We start from the raw sequence: 19,250 nt of genomic DNA, 5'->3' as shown, positions 1-19,250 counted from the left end.
GCAGGTTGGGATCCTCTGTGTTATTTATAATGCATTAGTTAACATGTGCACATCAAATTCTTGCAGACACCATTTGAAGAGTTATTAGCCGCAAGATAAACATTAAAATAGCACAAACAGGATATTGACACAGGAATGTTAGCAGTGCAATAAAAATAGTGCACAAAGAAATTTCAACCCCCAGATGAAATAACAGCAGTTACAAGTCTGTCACCAGCTGCACTTATATGGGATTAACTATCATTGTGATTGGTGTGGTGTGGGTAGTTGTGTGCCCCAGGGATCTGTGGTGGGACTAGTTCCTGTTTTCCATTTATATAAATGATTTGGACACAAGCACAAAAGCGATGAAACCAAACTCGGGGGCATGGCAAATTGTAAAGGAGAATGTTAGAGACTGCTGGAGGACATACAGGTCAGTAGAGTGGACAGAAACATGGCAGATGCAGTTTAATGCAGAGAAATGTAATGTTGAGCATTTGGGGGAAAAGAACAATGAAAGGAAGTATACCCTCCACATGCAAGATTCTTAATTAAATGCAGAAACAGAAAGATCTAAGGATGTAGATACCTGGATCTTTAAAAGTGGGAGTGAAGGTAGAAAAGACCATAAAAACACAAATGGGACTCTGGATTTTATACACAAGGAATCACAATATAAAAAGCAAAGGAATGATGTTGAATGTGTACAAGACATTGTTTAGGCCACAGCTGTACAGCCTGCAGTTTTGGGCACCCCATCATAGAAAGGATATTAGAATCATGGAAAGGATATGTCGAAGATTAACTAAAATATCAGGAGTGGGATGTAGTTATGAAGAAAGCAGGTTTTTCCTCCCAGTGAAACAAAAGTTAAAGAGGGATCTAATAGGGGTTCTCAAAATTATGAAACATTCTGCGAGGGTAAATAATGAAAGATTGTTTCCACTGATTGGCGAATCTGTAACAAGAGGCAAACTCAGGAACATCACTAGAAGAACGAAGAGGGAAGTCAGAAGAACTTTTTTCGCAAATCGTTATTACAATATAGTACGTTTCACCACAAGTGGCTATTGAGGTGCAGGCTATATCATTTAAGGTATTTGAAGATTAAAACAGCAGAGTAGAGAGAAAGGGCAGAGGAATAGGGTTGGTGTGTAGACGCAGCTGACGGCCTAACACTTGCACAGGCACGATAGGTCAAACGACCTCCTTGCATCACAATTATAAAAAGTAAATTGCTTTTTCCGGCAATATACAGTAAATACACCCAGTGTGAATGGTTACAGCTTCTCTGATCTTTCCTCTTACCTTTGCTCAGATTCAAATTTGCCACCCAAAACACTGCTTCCTGCATCTTCTCTGTGTTGAAATTAATTCTCATAAGCATCACATGTTACTCATTTTCTTTCAGGACCTCAAAACTGTGGAACTCTCCCTTTCTCAATTTCCCCTTCCTCCTATAACCTGTAGGATTTTAAAACCCAAACTTTGCATTGTCCAACCACAGCATCCACTTTTCCTACTATTTTCAACCTGACAGTGTTTTATACCAAGGCTTTTACTGCAGCTGTACTCAACTTTGTGGAGTCACAATCCCATCCAATAATTTGCGTAAGGAGATCTGCAAACTAACATGCTCATTTAGAAACAGCATTTCAGCTAGGTTATACAGTCTACAATACATGCCCATTAGTGTGTCTCAGTGTCAGTTCTTCAAAATACATTCACTGTGGAAAATAGCCAACACAAAAAGAACCCATACATACAAGTGGTATCTTCTGTACTTTAACAAAAGTTAAGAACCAAAGATGGCTCTGGCACAACAATTCCAGAATTCTACCAGTTATTTCCAAAGAAATGCAACTTTAAATGAACAAAAATGTTTTTATGGTCAAGCTATTCCATCTCAATCTAACCAAACGACTTCAACTACTTTGGGCCTAAAAAGAATAGATCAGAGCACCTTCTAAATGGTGAAAAGCTCAAAACAGCAGAGGTCCAAAGAGACTTAAGGGTCCATGTACATAGATCAATAAAATGTCATGGACAAGTACAGAAAATGATTAAAAAGACTAATGGAATGCTGGCCTTAATATCTAGAGGATTAGAATACAAGGGGGTAGATGTTATGCTACAGCTATACAAAGCCCTGGTTAGACCACACCTGGAGTACTGTGTTCAGTTCTGGGTACCGCACCTTAGGGATATATTGGCCTTGGATGGAGGCCAGCATGGATTTACTGGAATGATACCTGGACTCCAAGGGTTAAATTACAAGGAGAGATTACACAAACTAGGGTAGTATTCCTTGGAATTTATAAGATTATGGTGTAATTTGATCAAAGTTTTCATGCTATTAAGGGGGACTGATAGGGTAGATAGAGAGAAAATCTTTCCACTGGTTAGGGAGTCTAGGACTAGGGGGACATCGCCTAAAAATTAGAGCCAGGACTTTCAGGAGTGAAGTTAGGAAACACTTCTACACGCAAAGGGTGGTAAAAGCTTGGAACTCTCTTCTGCAAACGGCAGTTGATGCAAACTCAACTGTTAATTTTAAATCTGAGATTGATAAGATTTTTGTATTAAGGGATATGGTGGGTACATGGAGATAGGACACAGATCAGCCACGATCTCACTGAATGGCGGAACAGGCTCGAGGTGCTAAATGGCCTACTCCCATTCCTCGGCAGATCTCTTGATTTAGGAATTCTCCACAACTTGCATTAAGTAATCTTGATTTTTGAACTGTTTAAACCAACTTCAACTGAATGCAAATAAGGTACACACTGATGTTATCTTAATGATCTATTCTTTTTAGTCCATTTAAAAGCTTTCCACTGAAACCAAGTTCCCACACTCTGGCTTTGAAAGGGGCAGGCTTAGATTCAAATTAACAAATGTAGCTCATCAGCGAAAGGAGCAACAACTGGTTTCTTCTTTGTAGCTATAGATAATTTGTACAAATGAGTTACAGGGCTCAAAAAAAGTATCAATAACCAATTCTCACATTTAACGGATGCTGGAAATCTGAAATAAAAACAGAAAATTGATTAAGAGGGGAAAAATAGAGTATGAGAGTAAACCTGTAAGGAATATAAAAGATGACTGTAAAAGCTTCTACCAGTATGTAAAAAGGAAAAGATTAGTGAAGACAAATGTAGGTCCCTTACGGTCAGAAACAGGAGAATTTATAATAGGGAACAAGGAAATGGCAGAGCAATTAAACAAATACTTTGTTTCTTTCTTCACAGAAGAGGACACAAATAACTTCCCAGAAATGCTAGGGAACCAAGGGACAAGTAAGAAGGAGGAATTAAAGGAAGTTAGTATTAGTAAAAAAAAAGTGCTGGAGAAATTAATGGAACTGAAAGCCGATAAATCCCCCAGGCCTGATGATCTGCATCCCAGAGTACTAAAAGAGGGAGATATGGAAATAGTGGATGCATTCGTTGTCATCTTCCAAAATTCCAAAATCCTGCCCTCCACCTTATAAGAGACCTTCCCTTTTGTTCTTTCTTCCTACCCCTTTCCCTGGCTCTGTACTTGCTTAAAAAATTTAACTCTAACATCTTGCAGTTCTGACGAAAGGACTTTGGCCTGAAATGTTAACTCTTTCTCCACAGATACTGCCTGACTTGCTGAGCATCTCCAGCATTTTCTGTTTTTAATCTCACATTTAACCAGTTGTTGCTCCTCTCGCTGATGAGCTGCATTCATTAATTTGAATCTAAGCCTGCCCCTTTCAAAGCCAGAGTATGGGAACTTGGTTTCTGTGGAAAGCTTTTAAATGGACTTCAAAGAATGGATCATTAAGATAACATCAGTGTATACCTTATTTGCATTCAGTTGAAGTTGGTTTAAACAGTTTAAAAATCAAGATTACTTAATGCAAGTTATGGAGAATTCATAAATCAAGAAATCTGTCTAGGAGCATAGGAACAGGAGCAGGCCATTTAGCCCCTTGAGCCAGTTCCGCCATTCAGTAAGATCATGGCTGATCTGTGACCTAACTCCATATACCTGCCTTAGCCCCATATCCCTTAATACCTTTGGTTAACAAAAGTCTATCAATCTCAGGTTTAAAATTAACAATTGAGCTAGCATCAGCTGCCGTTTGCAAGAGAGATCCAAACTTCTACCACCCTTTGCATGTAGAAGTGTTTCCTAACTTCACTCCTGAAAGTCCTGGCTCTAATTTTTAGGTGATGTCCCCTAGTTTGTAACAAAGGCACCATGTGAAATTTTAAAACTTTCCTTCCCAGCAATGGTCAACAAACCACTGAAGCACACTGCTCCTGCTGAGCCATCCACCTGCACGATGGAGACCTTCACGGCATGCTGTGCTTCAAAAGAAACATGAAAACCTGTAACTGAAAGTTTCAGCACATATGAAGTGAAACTTCAACATCTGCAAGACTGCAGTTAGATCTTTAGATCTGGCTCCTTTTGTATATTGGTAACAAACATTGTAGCCTTCGCTCAGTGACATGACCCTCATCTGAGCCGGGTCATGTCCTCAATCCCGTCAGGTACTTGAACACATAATCTAGGCTGACTCCACTGCAGTACTGAGGAAGTGTTTCAATGTTAGGGGTGTTGTCTTTCAGATAAGACAGCAACTTGCATTTATATAGTGCCCTAAAACGTCCCAAGGTGCTTCACAGGAGCGTTATCAGACAAAATTTGATAGGCAAGGGCAAGGCCATGGAGGAATTTGAACACAAGGATGAGAACTTTAAATCTGAGGCATTGCTGGACCAGGAACCAATGTAGGTCAGCAAGCACAGGGGTGATGGGTGAACAGGACTATGTGCGTCAGGATATGGGCAGCAGAGTTTTGGATGAGCTGAAGTTTACTGAGGGTGGAAGATGGGAAACCGGCGAGGAGAGCATTGGAAGAGTCAAGTCCGGAGGTAACAAAAGCATGGATGAGGGTTTCAGCAGCAGATGGGCTGAGGCGGGGCGGAGACGGGCGATGGTACATTAAACCAAGTCAGCACATCTCTCTCAGGTGGACATAAAAGATCCTACGGCACTCTTCAAAGAAAATCAGAGGTCTTCTCCATGTGTCCTGGCCAATATTTATCCCTTAAACAATATCACTAACAGATTATCTGGTCATTATCTCATCGCTGTTTGAGATACTGCTATGCATTAACTGCCGCATTTCCCTACATTGCGACAGTAATTACACTCAAAGTGCTTCAGTGGCTGCAAACTGCTTTGGGATATCCTGAAGTTGTGAAAGGTTCCATATGAATGCAAGTTCTTTCTTTACATCAAAGAAGCCAATTTGTTTTAATGTTGTACAATATGTTTCTTTAACTATGCTCTTAGCTGATTAACTCAAATTGTAACCAAATTGTATTCACCTGTGTTATTCAGCTCACAATCCTCTGCAGATAAATAATTAGAAAGGGCAAAATCTGTAATTGTATTCGAACACAGGAACAGGAGTAAGCCATTCAGCCCCTCAAGCCTGTTCTGCCATTCAGTTAGATCATGGCTGATCTGTATCTAACCTTCATTTACTTGTCTTAGTTCCATATCCCCTAATATCCTTGCCTAACAAAAATCTAACAATCTCAGTTTTGAAATTTTCAATTGACCTAACCTCAACAGCTTTTTGGGGAACAGTGTTCCAGGTTTCCACTACCCTTTGTGTGAAATGCTTGATGACATCACCCCTGAATGGCCTAGATCTAATTTTAAAGTTATCCCTTGTTCTGGACTCCCCCACCAGAGGAAAGTTTCTCTCTCATCTACCCTTTCAAATCCTTTAATCATCTTAAACACCTCAATTAGATTACCCCTTAATCTTCTAAACTTGAGAGAATACAAACCTGCTCTATGCAACTTTTCCTCATATTTTAACACTTTTAGCCTCGGTATCATTCTAGTGAATCTCCGCTGCACACCCTCCATGGCCAATATATCCTTCCTGAGATGCGGTGCCCAGAACTGAACGCAGTACTCCAGATGCAGTCTAAACAGTTTTATACAACTGTAGCATACTGCTGGGTGTTTTCATTTAAAATGGACATGTTACACAAATTTCACACACCCACTGTTGCCCTTTATAAAAATCCTAATAATAGTTTTGTCTTTAAATCTTGAGTTCTATCACCTGGAAATGTTTTGCAAGAACCAAGTTTCATAAACTTTCTGCATAAGTCTGAAGAATGGTGTGGCGGGGCAGGGGGCATGGAGCTCTTTTAGCATCTTTATCCTGGTCAGAATACAAGAGAAAGCTTCTTCTTTCGTTCATTAAAAGGTGATGCAGAGGTGGGACCGATATTTCCATGGGAAGGCTAACTAGAGCTGTGAGTGATGACAAACTAATATGGCAAGGGAGAGGAAAATGAGAGGAGAGTAAACAGTCTGGAACGGAAAGCAGGCTTTAAGTGCCTGCGGAATAAGGAAGTAGAATGGCTGAAAGAGGATGAGGACAAGATAGTTAAAAGGAAATTAGGATACCAAGAGGAAGCGTGGAAGGCAAAAAAAGGGAGAAACTATTAAAAGGAGATCCAAACTAAAATACCTATTAATACAGAGTATAAGAAATAAAATTGGAGAACAAGGGTCACTGGCCAGAATGAAGAATCATAATACAATGTTTAACAGTTAAATGAATAATGCTTTTGTCAAGTAATTTTATTCACTTAACCATTCTATTCCTTTATCAGTTTTAACTGTTGTATCAAGTTTTCCAACAATGGAATGCAATTGCAGTACTGTAAAATGGTCACAGTTGTTATGGATAACTCAGTGCATTTATGTCAAAACATGACTACGTTTTAAGCATCACAAAGCTCGAGCATTAGTGCACGAGCGGTTTTCACAACTAAACAAAGCGCTCGTCACATTGATTGCCAAAAGTGCTTGAGCCCTACCACCCGATGAAGTGAAGTCGACTCAGAAAAACATCACCGAATTGATTACTAGCCGATTTTCACACCTAGACCAATACTCCTGTTTAAAAAAAACTCAACACATGGCTGATCTGTATCTAACCTTCATTTACTTGCCTTAGTTCCATATCCCCTAATATCCTTGCCTAACAAAAATCTAACAATCTCAGTTTTGAAATTTTCAATTGACCTAACCGCAACAGCTTTTTGGGGAACAGTGCTCGAGCTTTGTGATGCTTAAAACGTAGTCATGTTTTGACATAAATGCACTGAGTTATCCATAACAACTGTGACCATTTTACAGTACTGCAATTGCATTCCATTGTTGGAAAACTTGATACAACAGTTAAAACTGATAAAGGAATAGAATGGTTAAGTGAATAAAATTACTTGACAAAAGCATTATTCATTTAACTGTTAAACATTGTATTATGATTCTTCATTCTGGCCAGTGACTCTTGTTCTCCAATTTTATTTCTTATGACAAAAGGGCTCAAAACATCGGCTTTAGCGAGGCAGTGCAGCACTTAAATGAATAAATGCAGACTTCTGCAATTCATTTAATCATTTCATTTAAAAAGGGACAGCTATCAGTGGAAAAGATAGAAAAAGGATTTGTGCATGGAGATTTAATTCTCTTCAATGTTTTATTCTTTTATCAGTTATTCATTTAAGTGGGCTGGACTGTTATAAAAGTAACTAAAACTTGGTTATAGTTAGGTCATGATTGGGAGTTAAATATTCTAGTGAATAAAACTTTCAGGAGGGAGAAAGAAGAAAGGGAGAAATGGTAGCAATAATAATTAGAAAATGTCATAGCACTAGAGTGTAAGGATTTAAACAGAATCCCTTTGGATTGAGGTGAAGAAAAGCACACGATCAATCATCTTATTAGGAGCATATTATAGACTAAAAAGGGGAGGTATTTTTGCAATATGTTCAGGACCGTTCTCAGTTAATATGTTGCTCTTCCAACAGGGAAGAAAGCATTACTTCACCTGGCTCTGCATTATGTGCAGCAAATAGGCAGCCCAAAACATGAAACCAGTGACCGAAATATGATTAGGTTCAATAGAATAGAAGAGAAGAAAAGGTAAAAAAATGTCAAGGGCAGGGGTACTTTGATTGGGGGGGGGGGGGGATGAAAGAGGGGGGAGAAAGAGAAACAAATTATGGATAACGGCCACCATACCCAGATTGAATAGCAAATAGAACTATAGATCAGTAATGGGAAATATTTAAAACAGGAGATTAAAAGGGTATAAATCAAGTACATTCCACTAAGGAAAAAATTAGCAAAAAGATTGGGGTTCCATATAAGAGTAGGGAGACATAATTAGCTTTTTTTTTAAAGTGCAAGGAAAATAATAAAAATGTAAACCAGGACAAGTATTAATATAGGAAAACTACAAAAATTGAGATTAGGGAACATGGGGTGAAACTATTCTAAGGGAAGCTAGGGAAGAAATAGCAGAGACTCAACTCTAATTTGGCAAGATTCTTTGGAAAGGTAAATTGTGCCAGGACTCGGGGGTAATAAATCTTAACGCTCCTCTTCAAAGAAGGTCATGGGGTTAACCAGGAAATGACAGGACAGTTGGTCTTACTTCAGCATAGCTGTATGCTACAAAGCAGTGAAATTGGTTTTCAACAGTTGCACAAAACACTGACTTCAGTGGAAATGAAAATCAGGCGGTACGTAAAGCAGGCTGCTGATTTACTATCACCCATTTTGCGCTACCGCCGAAGTCCAATTTCACCCCCTAGAATCTTCAATATGGGATGAAATTACGAATTTAAGAAGCATGAGTTAATCAGTGCCAGCTAACAGAGATTTCTAAAAGGCAGGTCATGCTTAAACAACCACACAGAATTTTTGAAGAAACAGGATAAAGGAAATGCAGCAGATATGGTTTATAAGTATTTTCAAAAAGCATTTAATAAGGTACACTACCACATAAGAGACTTATGGCAAAGATAATGCCACGTGGACTTATGGGGTATGCGGCTACATGGACATAGATGGTTGGAAGGCCGAAAGCAAAGGTAGGGGCAAAGGAAAGATTCTTAGACTAGAGAACTGCAGTGAGTGGTATTCCACAGGACAATAACTGCTGCAACAGTGAACCAGGAAATCAGATGCTTTGCAGACTATTCTCAAATTACATCACTCCATGTAGCCATGTATTTCCCCACTAAGCCAACAGAGCTCTTGTGCGATTCAAAAGCAAAATACTGCGGATGCTGGAAATCTGAAATAAACACAGAAATGCTGGAAATACTCAGCACGTCAGGCAGTATCTGCAAAGAGAAACAGAGTTAACGTTTCAGGTTGATGCCAGTGTGCATTTTCAACTAGTTGAGAACTTGCTTCCAGGTGTTATATCTCAGGAGCACAATTCTTTGACTACAAGTTGAAATTGCCAGCTGCAGTACCCAGTGGCTCTTCACTGTGTAGTGCTTAATGCTGAATACAACCACCAAATAATAAATCATTGGTTGCAAGAAAAATGCCATACCACATCAACGTCTTATGGTCACTAAAAATTCTGCTGGAAGCCTTTTCGACCCTTTGAGGTGCTTAAAGACTTGCTGCTGTACCTGAAGTGATTTGAGGAATGCTAATTCTTAGAACAGCACACTGAATTTAATAGGCACCACATGTCAAAAGTAGAATGGTTTCTTCTAATGCCACGTAAGGTACTTTTTTTGGGTGCTAACTTAATTTCTCCTAAAGCAAACTATACCTTTCAAGATGGTCAACTCCAATTTGATTGTTGCATGAACCAGAAAAATTATGTTGATCACTGGGTCAGAGAGACTCCATCCCAAAAGAAACAGGGGTTTATGGCCTCAATTCTACAGAAGGGTTTCCTTTCTTTTATGTACCCTGATGAATCCTTGTTTAAAGGTACAACAACAACTTGCATTTATATAGCACCTTTAACGTAGTAGTCCCAAGGCACTTCACAGGGGTGTTATCAAACAAAATACGACACTGAGCTACATAAGGAGATATTTGGACAGATGACCAAAAGCTTGGTCAGAGAGATAGGATTAAAGGAGCGTTTTAAAAGGAGGAGAGAGAAGCAGAGAGGTTTAGGGTGGGAAATCCAGAGCTTAGGGGCTAGGCAGCTGAAGGCACAGCTGCCAATGATGGAGTGATTAAAATCGGGGATGCGCAAGAGGCAAGAATTGGAGGAGTGCAGACATCTCAAAGGGTTGTAGGGCTGGAGGAGGTTACAGAGATAGAGAGGGGCGAGGCCATGGTGGGATTTGAAAACAAGGATGAAAATTTTAAAATCGAGACGTTCCTGGAATGGGAGCCAATGTATACCAGCGAGCACAGGACTTGGTGCAAGTTAGGATATGAGCAGCAGAGTTTTGGATGAGCTCAAGTCTATGGAGGGTGGAAGATGGGCGGCTAGGAGAGCATTGGAATAGTCAAGTCTATAGGTAACAACGGCATGGAAGAGGGTTCCAGCAGCAGATGAGCTGAGGCGGGGCAGAGACAGGCAATATTATGGAGATGAAAGTAGGCGGTCTTGGTGATGGAGTAGATATGTGGTCAGAAGCTCATCTCAGGGTCAAATAGGGTGCCAAGGATGCAAACAGTCTGGTTCAGCCTCAGACAGTGGGCAGAGAGAGGGATGGAGTCGGTGGCTAAGGAACGGAGTTTGTGGTGGGGAACGAAGACAATGGCTTCCGTATGGAAATTTTTTTTTGATGTTGTCCTTTAATCACCGAATGAATCCCAACAGGTCTTCAGATAATCCACTATCTGGACCTGCAAACAGGGCAGATCTATTCACACCAGGAGCTCACCTCTAGGTAACATTTTTGGGGTATCCTTAGCTCTGCTGATGTGTTTTTTTAAAAACCCTGAATGAAAACTTCACTTGCTCATCAAATAGGCTGTTGCCATTTTGAGCAGCTTGGTTGGCAACTAAGCCAAAACCCAGAGATTCTTAGCTAATTCTAATGGCATACATAAAAGACCCAGAAGCAAAAGCATCCAAGTCAACAGCACCAAACTCAGTTGGGTGTTACAGTGCAAAGTTTTCAATCAGTGAAGTAGCCATTTTACAGCTGTTGCCTCTCCATCCTAACCAAACAATCTGGGGCCTACACATTCGTATTCTCTCCCGATGAATGTGACACTATGCTATCTTAAACTAAAGAGCTTTGCTTTAAACAAGCATACAAACCAAGAGGCAAATTGGTGAATTAAGTTGTATACAAAAATTAGACAGGATACAGTCAGTCAGATAAGGAAAGTCCATGTTACCTGTGCAACACTGGGGCTGTTAATTTATGAAAGAGGATGGCTGGGCAAATTGACCAGCTCACCCTCTTCTCCTCCAATTTACAACAGCCTCATTTAGAATGAAGTATTCTTCACACTCTTTCCTGCTTACAGTAACTGAAGTACAAATCATGTTACTGAGAAACATCAAGCTTTGTTGTGACAGTTAAGTTTACAGATATTTTAAGTCCTCTAATGGGTAATGGTTTAGGTTTTAAAGTGCACCTCCTGGTGTGAAATGAAACCATACAGACCAAAAACATCTTGGGTTCATAGGTTCGACACTCTGCTTAGACCACACACAAAAAAAACGTACAGAGGAATCGCATTCTACTGATCAACATTCGTAATAGTGGGTGGCTATCAAAAACTGTTTTGGAAAACTATACCTGATTTGTTATGATGTTACTGTAATCATTATAATGATCAATGTAGTTCAAGTTTGCACTCTAATGATACTTCTCCGCTGTTGAGGCAATTAATCAACATGCTGTAGCATATGAAGGGTATATTAATATAACAGCAATATTAATTTCTAATTGTCTTTAACTGTCCCTAATTAGTTAACTGTGAATGATCTAGAGGTTAGCTGACTGTACTGGTCAGCAGCATAGCTCAGCAGTCACCAGCACTTTTGAACAGCTGAGCAGTGCTCTGCCAGTTTTGGGTTGAGAGCAAATGAAAGATAAAAACACTACGGGGTTCATTTTAACCTAACTTGCCGGGTGGGAAAACCACAGGGTCGGGTGGAACGCTGGTTTTACACCCCGCCCAATATTACTCTACATTGACATCAACAGAGTGTAAAATCAGGTGTGGTGTAAAACCAGCCGACGGGCGGGTTAGGTCAAAATTGACCCCTAAAATTCTGGGGAAGAAGTGCCACGTAGTGCAGTACAAATCAGGGATTGCTATCTTCCAATATACTGACCAAACTTAACAACAACTTTCCACTGGACAAATGAGAGGGGCCATTCAGCTGATGTAGATTATCTTTCCACAGGAAGATATGATTACCAACCTCCCCACACCACCATCATCCCATTAGAACATGCAACTGCCTCTTGAATACTTTGAGTTTTTGCTTCCACTACCTTAGGTAGACTATTCCAGATGTTAAATCGCTCTTTGCATGAATAATATTGACTCCAGTCTTCAAATTGCATTTTACCAGTTTGCACCTACGTACCCTTGTCCTGAGGTCATTTGGATTAAATTTTTCAATTCCACTTGCCATCCCGTATAACTGTATAAAGTCCCTTCTCATTCACCTGCAATTAAGGTTTAAGGGTCCAGGTTTTTCTAACCTTTCCTGATAACTCAGTCAACTGACACTAGAGATCAGACCTTCCCTGCACTACTTTGAAGGTTTCGATGTTTCCCTTGCATCTTAATGATGAAAACTGAACACAGCACTTTAAAGTTGGCCTGGCTGAGCATTATGAATTTTCAGCATGACAGCCTCAAGATTTATATTCTATTCATTTAGCAATATAGCTCAACATTCTATTTACTTTGTTGATTGCTACTCTGCAACGAGTGGCATTTGTTTCAAGTGCTGCATCCAAACGAGTTTCAGCCTCTCCCCTAGCTAGTCCAACACCATTTATTAAGTGCGTCCCCCATTTTTTTCTTCCAATGTGCAACACCTTGTACTCATCCGTATTGAATTTTATCTGCTATAGTCCTGCCCACTTGCAAACTGTGCTTAAGTCTTTCTGTAGTTCCTTAGCTGCTTCTGCAAATCACACTTTCTTCACACCACTGCCCCTGCCGCCGCCCCCCCCCTTTATTATGACATGCGAATTTGACCAACATGCAAGTTAAGTGATCTCAGTTGCAAGAACGGTAAGAGTACTGTATTACAATTAGTTGCAGGCTCAGCTGTGATAGTCTCAAACAGCCAGCAGATACAAGTCACTGCTATAAATGAATAGCACTTGGGCGAGATACCAGGAAGACTTTGCACCCTTGGAAGTGTACTTCAGGGAGAGTCAATGTCTTCAGAAAAGGAGGGGAGAAAACTGGAACAATGATATATTCCTAAAAATACTTTCGTTCCAACACGTTAACAACAGGCACTGATGGGCAACATTTTAGTTGAGATTGATTACCAAGAATGGCCTAACCAGCAGTCTTAGTGGGGGTTTTTTTGGGGGGGGGAGGGGAGCATCTTTTCACAAACGAAATAAACCTAAAAATACCAGTAACTGAACACATCTCGCGTCCTCTTATCTCCCCACTGTCCCCAGACGCTGAAAAGCGAAGAGGATTGACAGCCATTCTGCGCCTCTTCTGTGGACACTCAGGGCGCACCTACACGGGAAAAATAAAACTTCGAAAAGAAACAGTTAAAAATGTGTAGAAAGCTTACTCTCGCCGCGATGTCGGGGGCGAGAAAAGGACTGAAAAAAACTTTTAACACAGCGTTTCTTCCCCACCATCCCCGGTTTCTTCTGCAGAAACCCATAAAACACTGGTGTGGCCTTGGAAACGTGGCCCGGCCATGTGCATAAACAAGCGCGGGGCATCGCGAAGGACTTGGCGAGGCGCCTTCCACGACCCAACACCGAGCAAAAAAAAAGCGCTGTCCCCGTCAAGGGACGAGAGCAGCTGGACACCCTGCAGGCGGCTAAAAGTTACCTGAGACGGGACATTAGCAGGAAATCCGCAGGCCGACGGCACCAGGTCGCACCGCACTCGAGACTCCGCAGGCCTCGGCCTCAGCCTCAGCCTCAGCCACACGCCGCCACTCCTGGTAACTAGCGAGCAACTGTCCGCAAGAGGCAAAACGGAACCGCCGCAAGCCGCAGCCGCCCCTTCCGCTCCGCTCCGCTCCGTTCCCTCAGCCCGCGCGCCCACACTCAAGATTGCCGCTCTTCACCGCCTTCAGCGAACAAGGCCGCTGCTCGGGCATGACCCCAGGCCGAGCGCGCAGACCGACCGACCTCCCTCCCTCCCCCCGCCGCCACCACCACCACCAGCACCAACCCTGCTCGGATACAGCCCTCCGCCAGCGCCGTACGCTGCGGATTAACCTACCCGTCCGAGGTGACGCGCTTCTTACTGGACGAGTAATCGTCCCCCAGGTCCACGCGGTGCCGCTTCGACATGTTTCACCGTTTCTAGAAGGGTCCGGGCGGGCGGGCGGGCGGGCTCCGTCTTCTGATTCCGTCTCTCCGTCTCTATCCTCTCTGTTCCGGGTTCCGTTCCCCGATTGTCTGAGAAGCTCGTGCCCCGGCAGCGCCTGCTTTGATTAACTTGCTCCTATCTGTTTCGCTCTCTCTATATATATATATATATATTATATATTTTTTTTTTCAATGTGTGTTTTGTGCTTTAAAAAAAACCATCCCCCCCCTCTCCACCTCCCACCAACCACCACCTCCTCAGCAACAGGCCCAACGCACGGCCGGCTTTCCAGCGGTTCCACAAGATGGCGGGTCGCAGACCAAGACGTACCTCGTTCTCGTACGGCCGCGCCGCGCCGCGGGACCACAGCCTGGGAGGGAGATGTGGGTGTTTTTTTTAATGTTATTATATTGAAGGACACTTGTAATTTGAGTTTCGTTCCTTTTATTACATAATATAAACTGTCGTGAATCGTGTAAAGTCGGGGAAATAATTATTTTGTTTACAGCTTCTGGGAGTAGGACTTTTTTTTAAAAAAAACCTCGTTCCCCGCCCCAAACACAAACACAGAGAGAGAGAGAGAGAGAGTTATTTTCCGGTTCTTTCAATAATTACTGGACCTGCCTTAGAACGAGTTACATAATGAGCAATACCAGGCTAACATTTAAACTTCACATCGATACAGATACTGTAATACAAAGGTGACAATCACAATCTTAAGACGAAATATGCGTAGTCTTTATTCGATATTTGTACGTAATTATTTTTAAAAGTTCGATAGCTTTTTTTGTTTATGAAAAGTTTTTTACATTCGTTTTCAAATTTCACCGACTAGACACCTACAGGAATAGGAATAATATCAATTTACCGACGTCAAAGTTCAATCCATAGGAAAGATAATATACGTTTAGATGTTCCCGTTTTGGTGAGCAAATAAAATAGCTGTTCGATTTTTTAAAAAAATCTACATTCATAAATACAGTCTTAGATGTGATTACAAGCATGTTTAAAACACATGGTGTCATAATTAGTTTATAGACTATCGCACTGGACGATTCACTCATGAGATACGTGAATCTTTTCTCCATGCGTTCATACAAGGTATCATCTTTTTAGCAATAGTGTATACTGTGCTGTTATTTAGCACTTGTAAGGAATCTTACAAGACCAGGTTATAGTCCAACTGTTTTATTTGAAAATCACAAGCTTTCGGAGGCTTTCTCCTTCGTCAGGTGAGTGTGGGATTCCATGGAAGGTTACCGCATTTATAGTCCGAGAACAATACCTGGTGATTACAGATAATCTTTCCAACTGCCCGTTGTCAAGGCAATCAAAGTGTTCAGACAGAGAGATGTTACCTACAGGACCACTGAATATACAAACGGCCAGAACAAAAGACAGACAGAGAGAAAAATCCGAAAGGAAGAGAAAGACAGAGAATGACCCGTTGTATTAAAAACAGATAACTTGTTTTCGCAGGTGGGGTTATGTGTAGCGTGACATGAACCCAAGATCCCGGTTGAGGCCGTCCTCATGGGTGCGGAACTTGGCTATCAATTTCTGCTCGCCGATTTTGCGTTGTCGTGTGTCTCGAAGGCCGCCTTGGAGAACGCTTACCCGAAGATCGGTGGCTGAATGTCCTTGACTGCTGAAGTGTTCCCCGACTGGGAGGGAACCCTCCTGTCTGGCGATTGTTGCGCGGTGTCCGTTCATCTGTTGTCGCAGTGTCTGCATGGTCTCGCCAATGTACCATGCTCCGGGGCATCCTTTCCTGCAACGTATGAGGTAGACAACGTTGGCCGAGTCCACAGGAGTATGAACCATGTACCTGGTGGGTGGTGTCCTCTCGTGTGATGGTGGTATCTGTGTCGATGATCTGGCATGTCTTGCAGAGGTTGCCGTGGCAGGGTTGTGTGGTGTCGTGGACGCTGTTCTCCTGAAAGCTGGGTAATTTGCTGCGATCGATGGTCTGTTTGAGGTTGGTGGCTGTTTGAAGGCGAGTAGTGGAAGCGTGGGGATGGCCTTAGCGAGGTGTTCGTCGTCATCGATGACATGTTGAAGGCTGCGGAGAACATGGCGTAGTTTCTCCGCTCCGGGGAAGTACTGGACGACGAAGGGTACTCTGTTGGTTGCGTCCCGTGTTAGTCTTCTGAGGAGGTCTATGCGATTTTTCGCTGTGGCTCGTCGGAACTGTCGATCGACGAGTCGAGCGTCATATCCCGTTCTTACGAGGGCGTCTTTCAGCGTCTGTAGGTGTCCATCGCGTTCCTCCTCGTCTGAGCAGATCCTGTGTATTCGCAGGGCCTGTCCATAGGGGATGGCCTCTTTGACGTGGTTAGGGTGGGAGCTGGAAAAGTGGAGCAGCGTGAGGTTGTCCGTGGGCTTGCGGTAGAGTGAGGTACTGAGCTGCCCGTCTTTGATGGAGATTCGTGTGTCCAAGAAAGAAACCGATTCTGAGGAGTAGTCCATGGTGAGCTTGATGGTGGGATGGAACTTGTTGATGTTATCGTGTAGTCTCTTTAGTGATCCTTCGCCATGGGTCCATAGGAAGAAAATGTCGTCGATGTTTCTGGTGTATAGCGTTGGTTGGAGGTCCTGTGCAGTGAAGAAGTCGTGCTCGAACTTGTGCATGAAAATGTTGGCGTATTGGGGTGCGAATTTGGTCCCCATGGCTGTTCCGTGTGTTTGGGTAAAGAACTGGTTGTCGAAGGTGAAGACATTGTGATCCAGGATGAAGCGGATGAGTTGTAGGATGGCGTCTGGGGATTGGCTGTTGTTGGTGTTGAGTACTGATGCTGTTGCAGCGATGCCGTCATCGTGGGGGATACTGGTGTAGAGTGCCGAGACGTCCATCGTGGTGAGAAGTGTTCCTGGTTCAACTGGTCCGTGGGTGCTGAGTTTAACGGACCAGTTGAACCAGGAACACTTCTCACCACGATGGACGTCTCGGCACTCTACACCAGTATCCCCCACGATGACGGCATCGCTGCAACAGCATCAGTACTCAACACCAACAACAGCCAATCCCCAGACGCCATCCTACAACTCATCCGCTTCATCCTGGATCACAATGTCTTCACCTTCGATAACCAGTTCTTTACCCAAACACACGGAACAGCCATGGGGACCAAATTCGCACCCCAATACGCCAACATTTTCATGCACAAGTTCGAGCAGGACTTCTTCACTGCACAGGACCTCCAACCAACGCTATACACCAGAAACATCGACGACATTTTCTTCCTATGGACCCATGGCGAAGGATCACTGAAGAGACTACACGATAACATCAACAAGTTCCATCCCACCATCAAGCTCACCATGGACTACTCCTCAGAATCGGTTTCTTTCTTGGACACACGAATCTCCATCAAAGACTGGCAGCTCAGTACCTCACTCTACCGCAAGCCCACGGACAACCTCACGCTGCTCCACTTTTCCAGCTCCCACCCTAACCACGTCAAAGAGGCCATCCCCTATGGACAGGCCCTGCGAATACACAGGATCTGCTCAGACGAGGAGGAACGCGATGGACACCTACAGACGCTGAAAGACGCCCTCGTAAGAACGGGATATGACGCTCGACTCGTCGATCGACAGTTCCGACGGGCCACAGCGAAAAATCGCATAGACCTCCTCAGAAGACTAACACGGGACGCAACCAACAGAGTACCCTTCGTCGTCCAGTACTTCCCCGGAGCGGAGAAACTACGCCATGTTCTCCGCAGCCTTCAACATGTCATCGAAGACGACGAACACCTCGCTAAGGCCATCCCCACGCTTCCACTACTCGCCTTCAAACAGCCACCCAACCTCAAACAGACCATCGTTCGCAGCAAATTACCCAGCTTTCAGGAGAACAGCGTCCACGACACCACACAACCCTGCCACGGCAACCTCTGCAAGACATGCCAGATCATCGACACAGATACCACCATCACACGAGAGGACACCACCCACCAGGTACATGGTTCATACTCCTGTGGACTCGGCCAACGTTGTCTACCTCATACGTTGCAGGAAAGGATGCCCCGGAGCATGGTACATTGGCGAGACCATGCAGACACTGCGACAACAGATGAACGGACACCGCGCAACAATCGCCAGACAGGAGGGTTCCCTCCCAGTCGGGGAACACTTCAGCAGTCAAGGACATTCAGCCACCGATCTTCGGGTAAGCGTTCTCCAAGGCGGCCTTCGAGACACACGACAACGCAAAATCGGCGAGCAGAAATTGATAGCCAAGTTCCGCACCCATGAGGACGGCCTCAACAGGGATCTTGGGTTCATGTCTCGCTACACATAACCCCACCTGCGAAAACAAGTTATCTGTTTTTAATACAACGGGTCATTCTCTGTCTTTCTCTTCCTTTTGGATTTTTCTCTCTCTCTCTCTGTCTGTCTTTTGTTCTGGCCGTTTGTATATTCAGTGGTCCTGTAGGTAACATCTCTCTGTCTGAACACTTTGATTGCCTTGACAACGGGCAGTTGGAAAGATTATCTGTAATCACCAGGTATTGTTCTCGGACTATAAATGCGGTAACCTTCCATGGAATCCCACACTCACCTGACGAAGGAGAAAGCCTCCGAAAGCTTGTGATTTTCAAATAAAACAGTTGGACTATAACCTGGTCTTGTAAGATTCCTTACATTTGTCAACCCCAGTCCATCACCGGCATCTCCACATCATGGTTATTTAGCACGCCATCAACGAAGGGGTAAAATTACGTGAAAATTACGAAATCAAGTCTTATAACCTCTGCCATTATTACTACAAGGAATTATTTTTCAGGTACAGCTAGCTTACGGCCTTTTTTTAAATCACATTTATACTGTCTATTTAAGATCTATACAACAACTTGCATTTATATAGCTCCTTTTAATGTAGTAAAATGTCCCAAGGCATTATAACAAATATT

At 43.0% G+C, this 19,250-nt stretch overlaps 1 protein-coding gene across 4 annotated transcripts in view; it reads right to left on the bottom strand.

Annotated features, from left to right (window-relative positions):
* Positions 1-14,543, bottom strand: part of dhx15 (DEAH (Asp-Glu-Ala-His) box helicase 15) — a 131,272-nt gene extending 116,729 nt beyond the window's left edge. For 2 of the 4 annotated variants that reach the window (XM_067989180.1, XM_067989188.1), the window contains exon 1: positions 14,242-14,543. In XM_067989180.1, coding sequence (XP_067845281.1) covers positions 14,242-14,312 — 71 coding nt within the window. In that variant the 5' untranslated portion in view covers positions 14,313-14,543. Of the gene's footprint in view, positions 1-13,842; positions 13,982-14,241 lie in introns of those variants that run through there. The other 2 variants (XM_067989196.1, XM_067989206.1) reach the window with 1 other exon arrangement.
* Positions 14,544-19,250: the final 4,707 nt, after the last annotated feature.

The sequence above is a fragment of the Heptranchias perlo genome, chromosome 1 (genome assembly GCF_035084215.1).
Source record: "Heptranchias perlo isolate sHepPer1 chromosome 1, sHepPer1.hap1, whole genome shotgun sequence".
Taxonomy (NCBI): domain Eukaryota; kingdom Metazoa; phylum Chordata; class Chondrichthyes; order Hexanchiformes; family Hexanchidae; genus Heptranchias; species Heptranchias perlo.
This window is presented reverse-complemented; position numbering and strand designations above follow the sequence as displayed.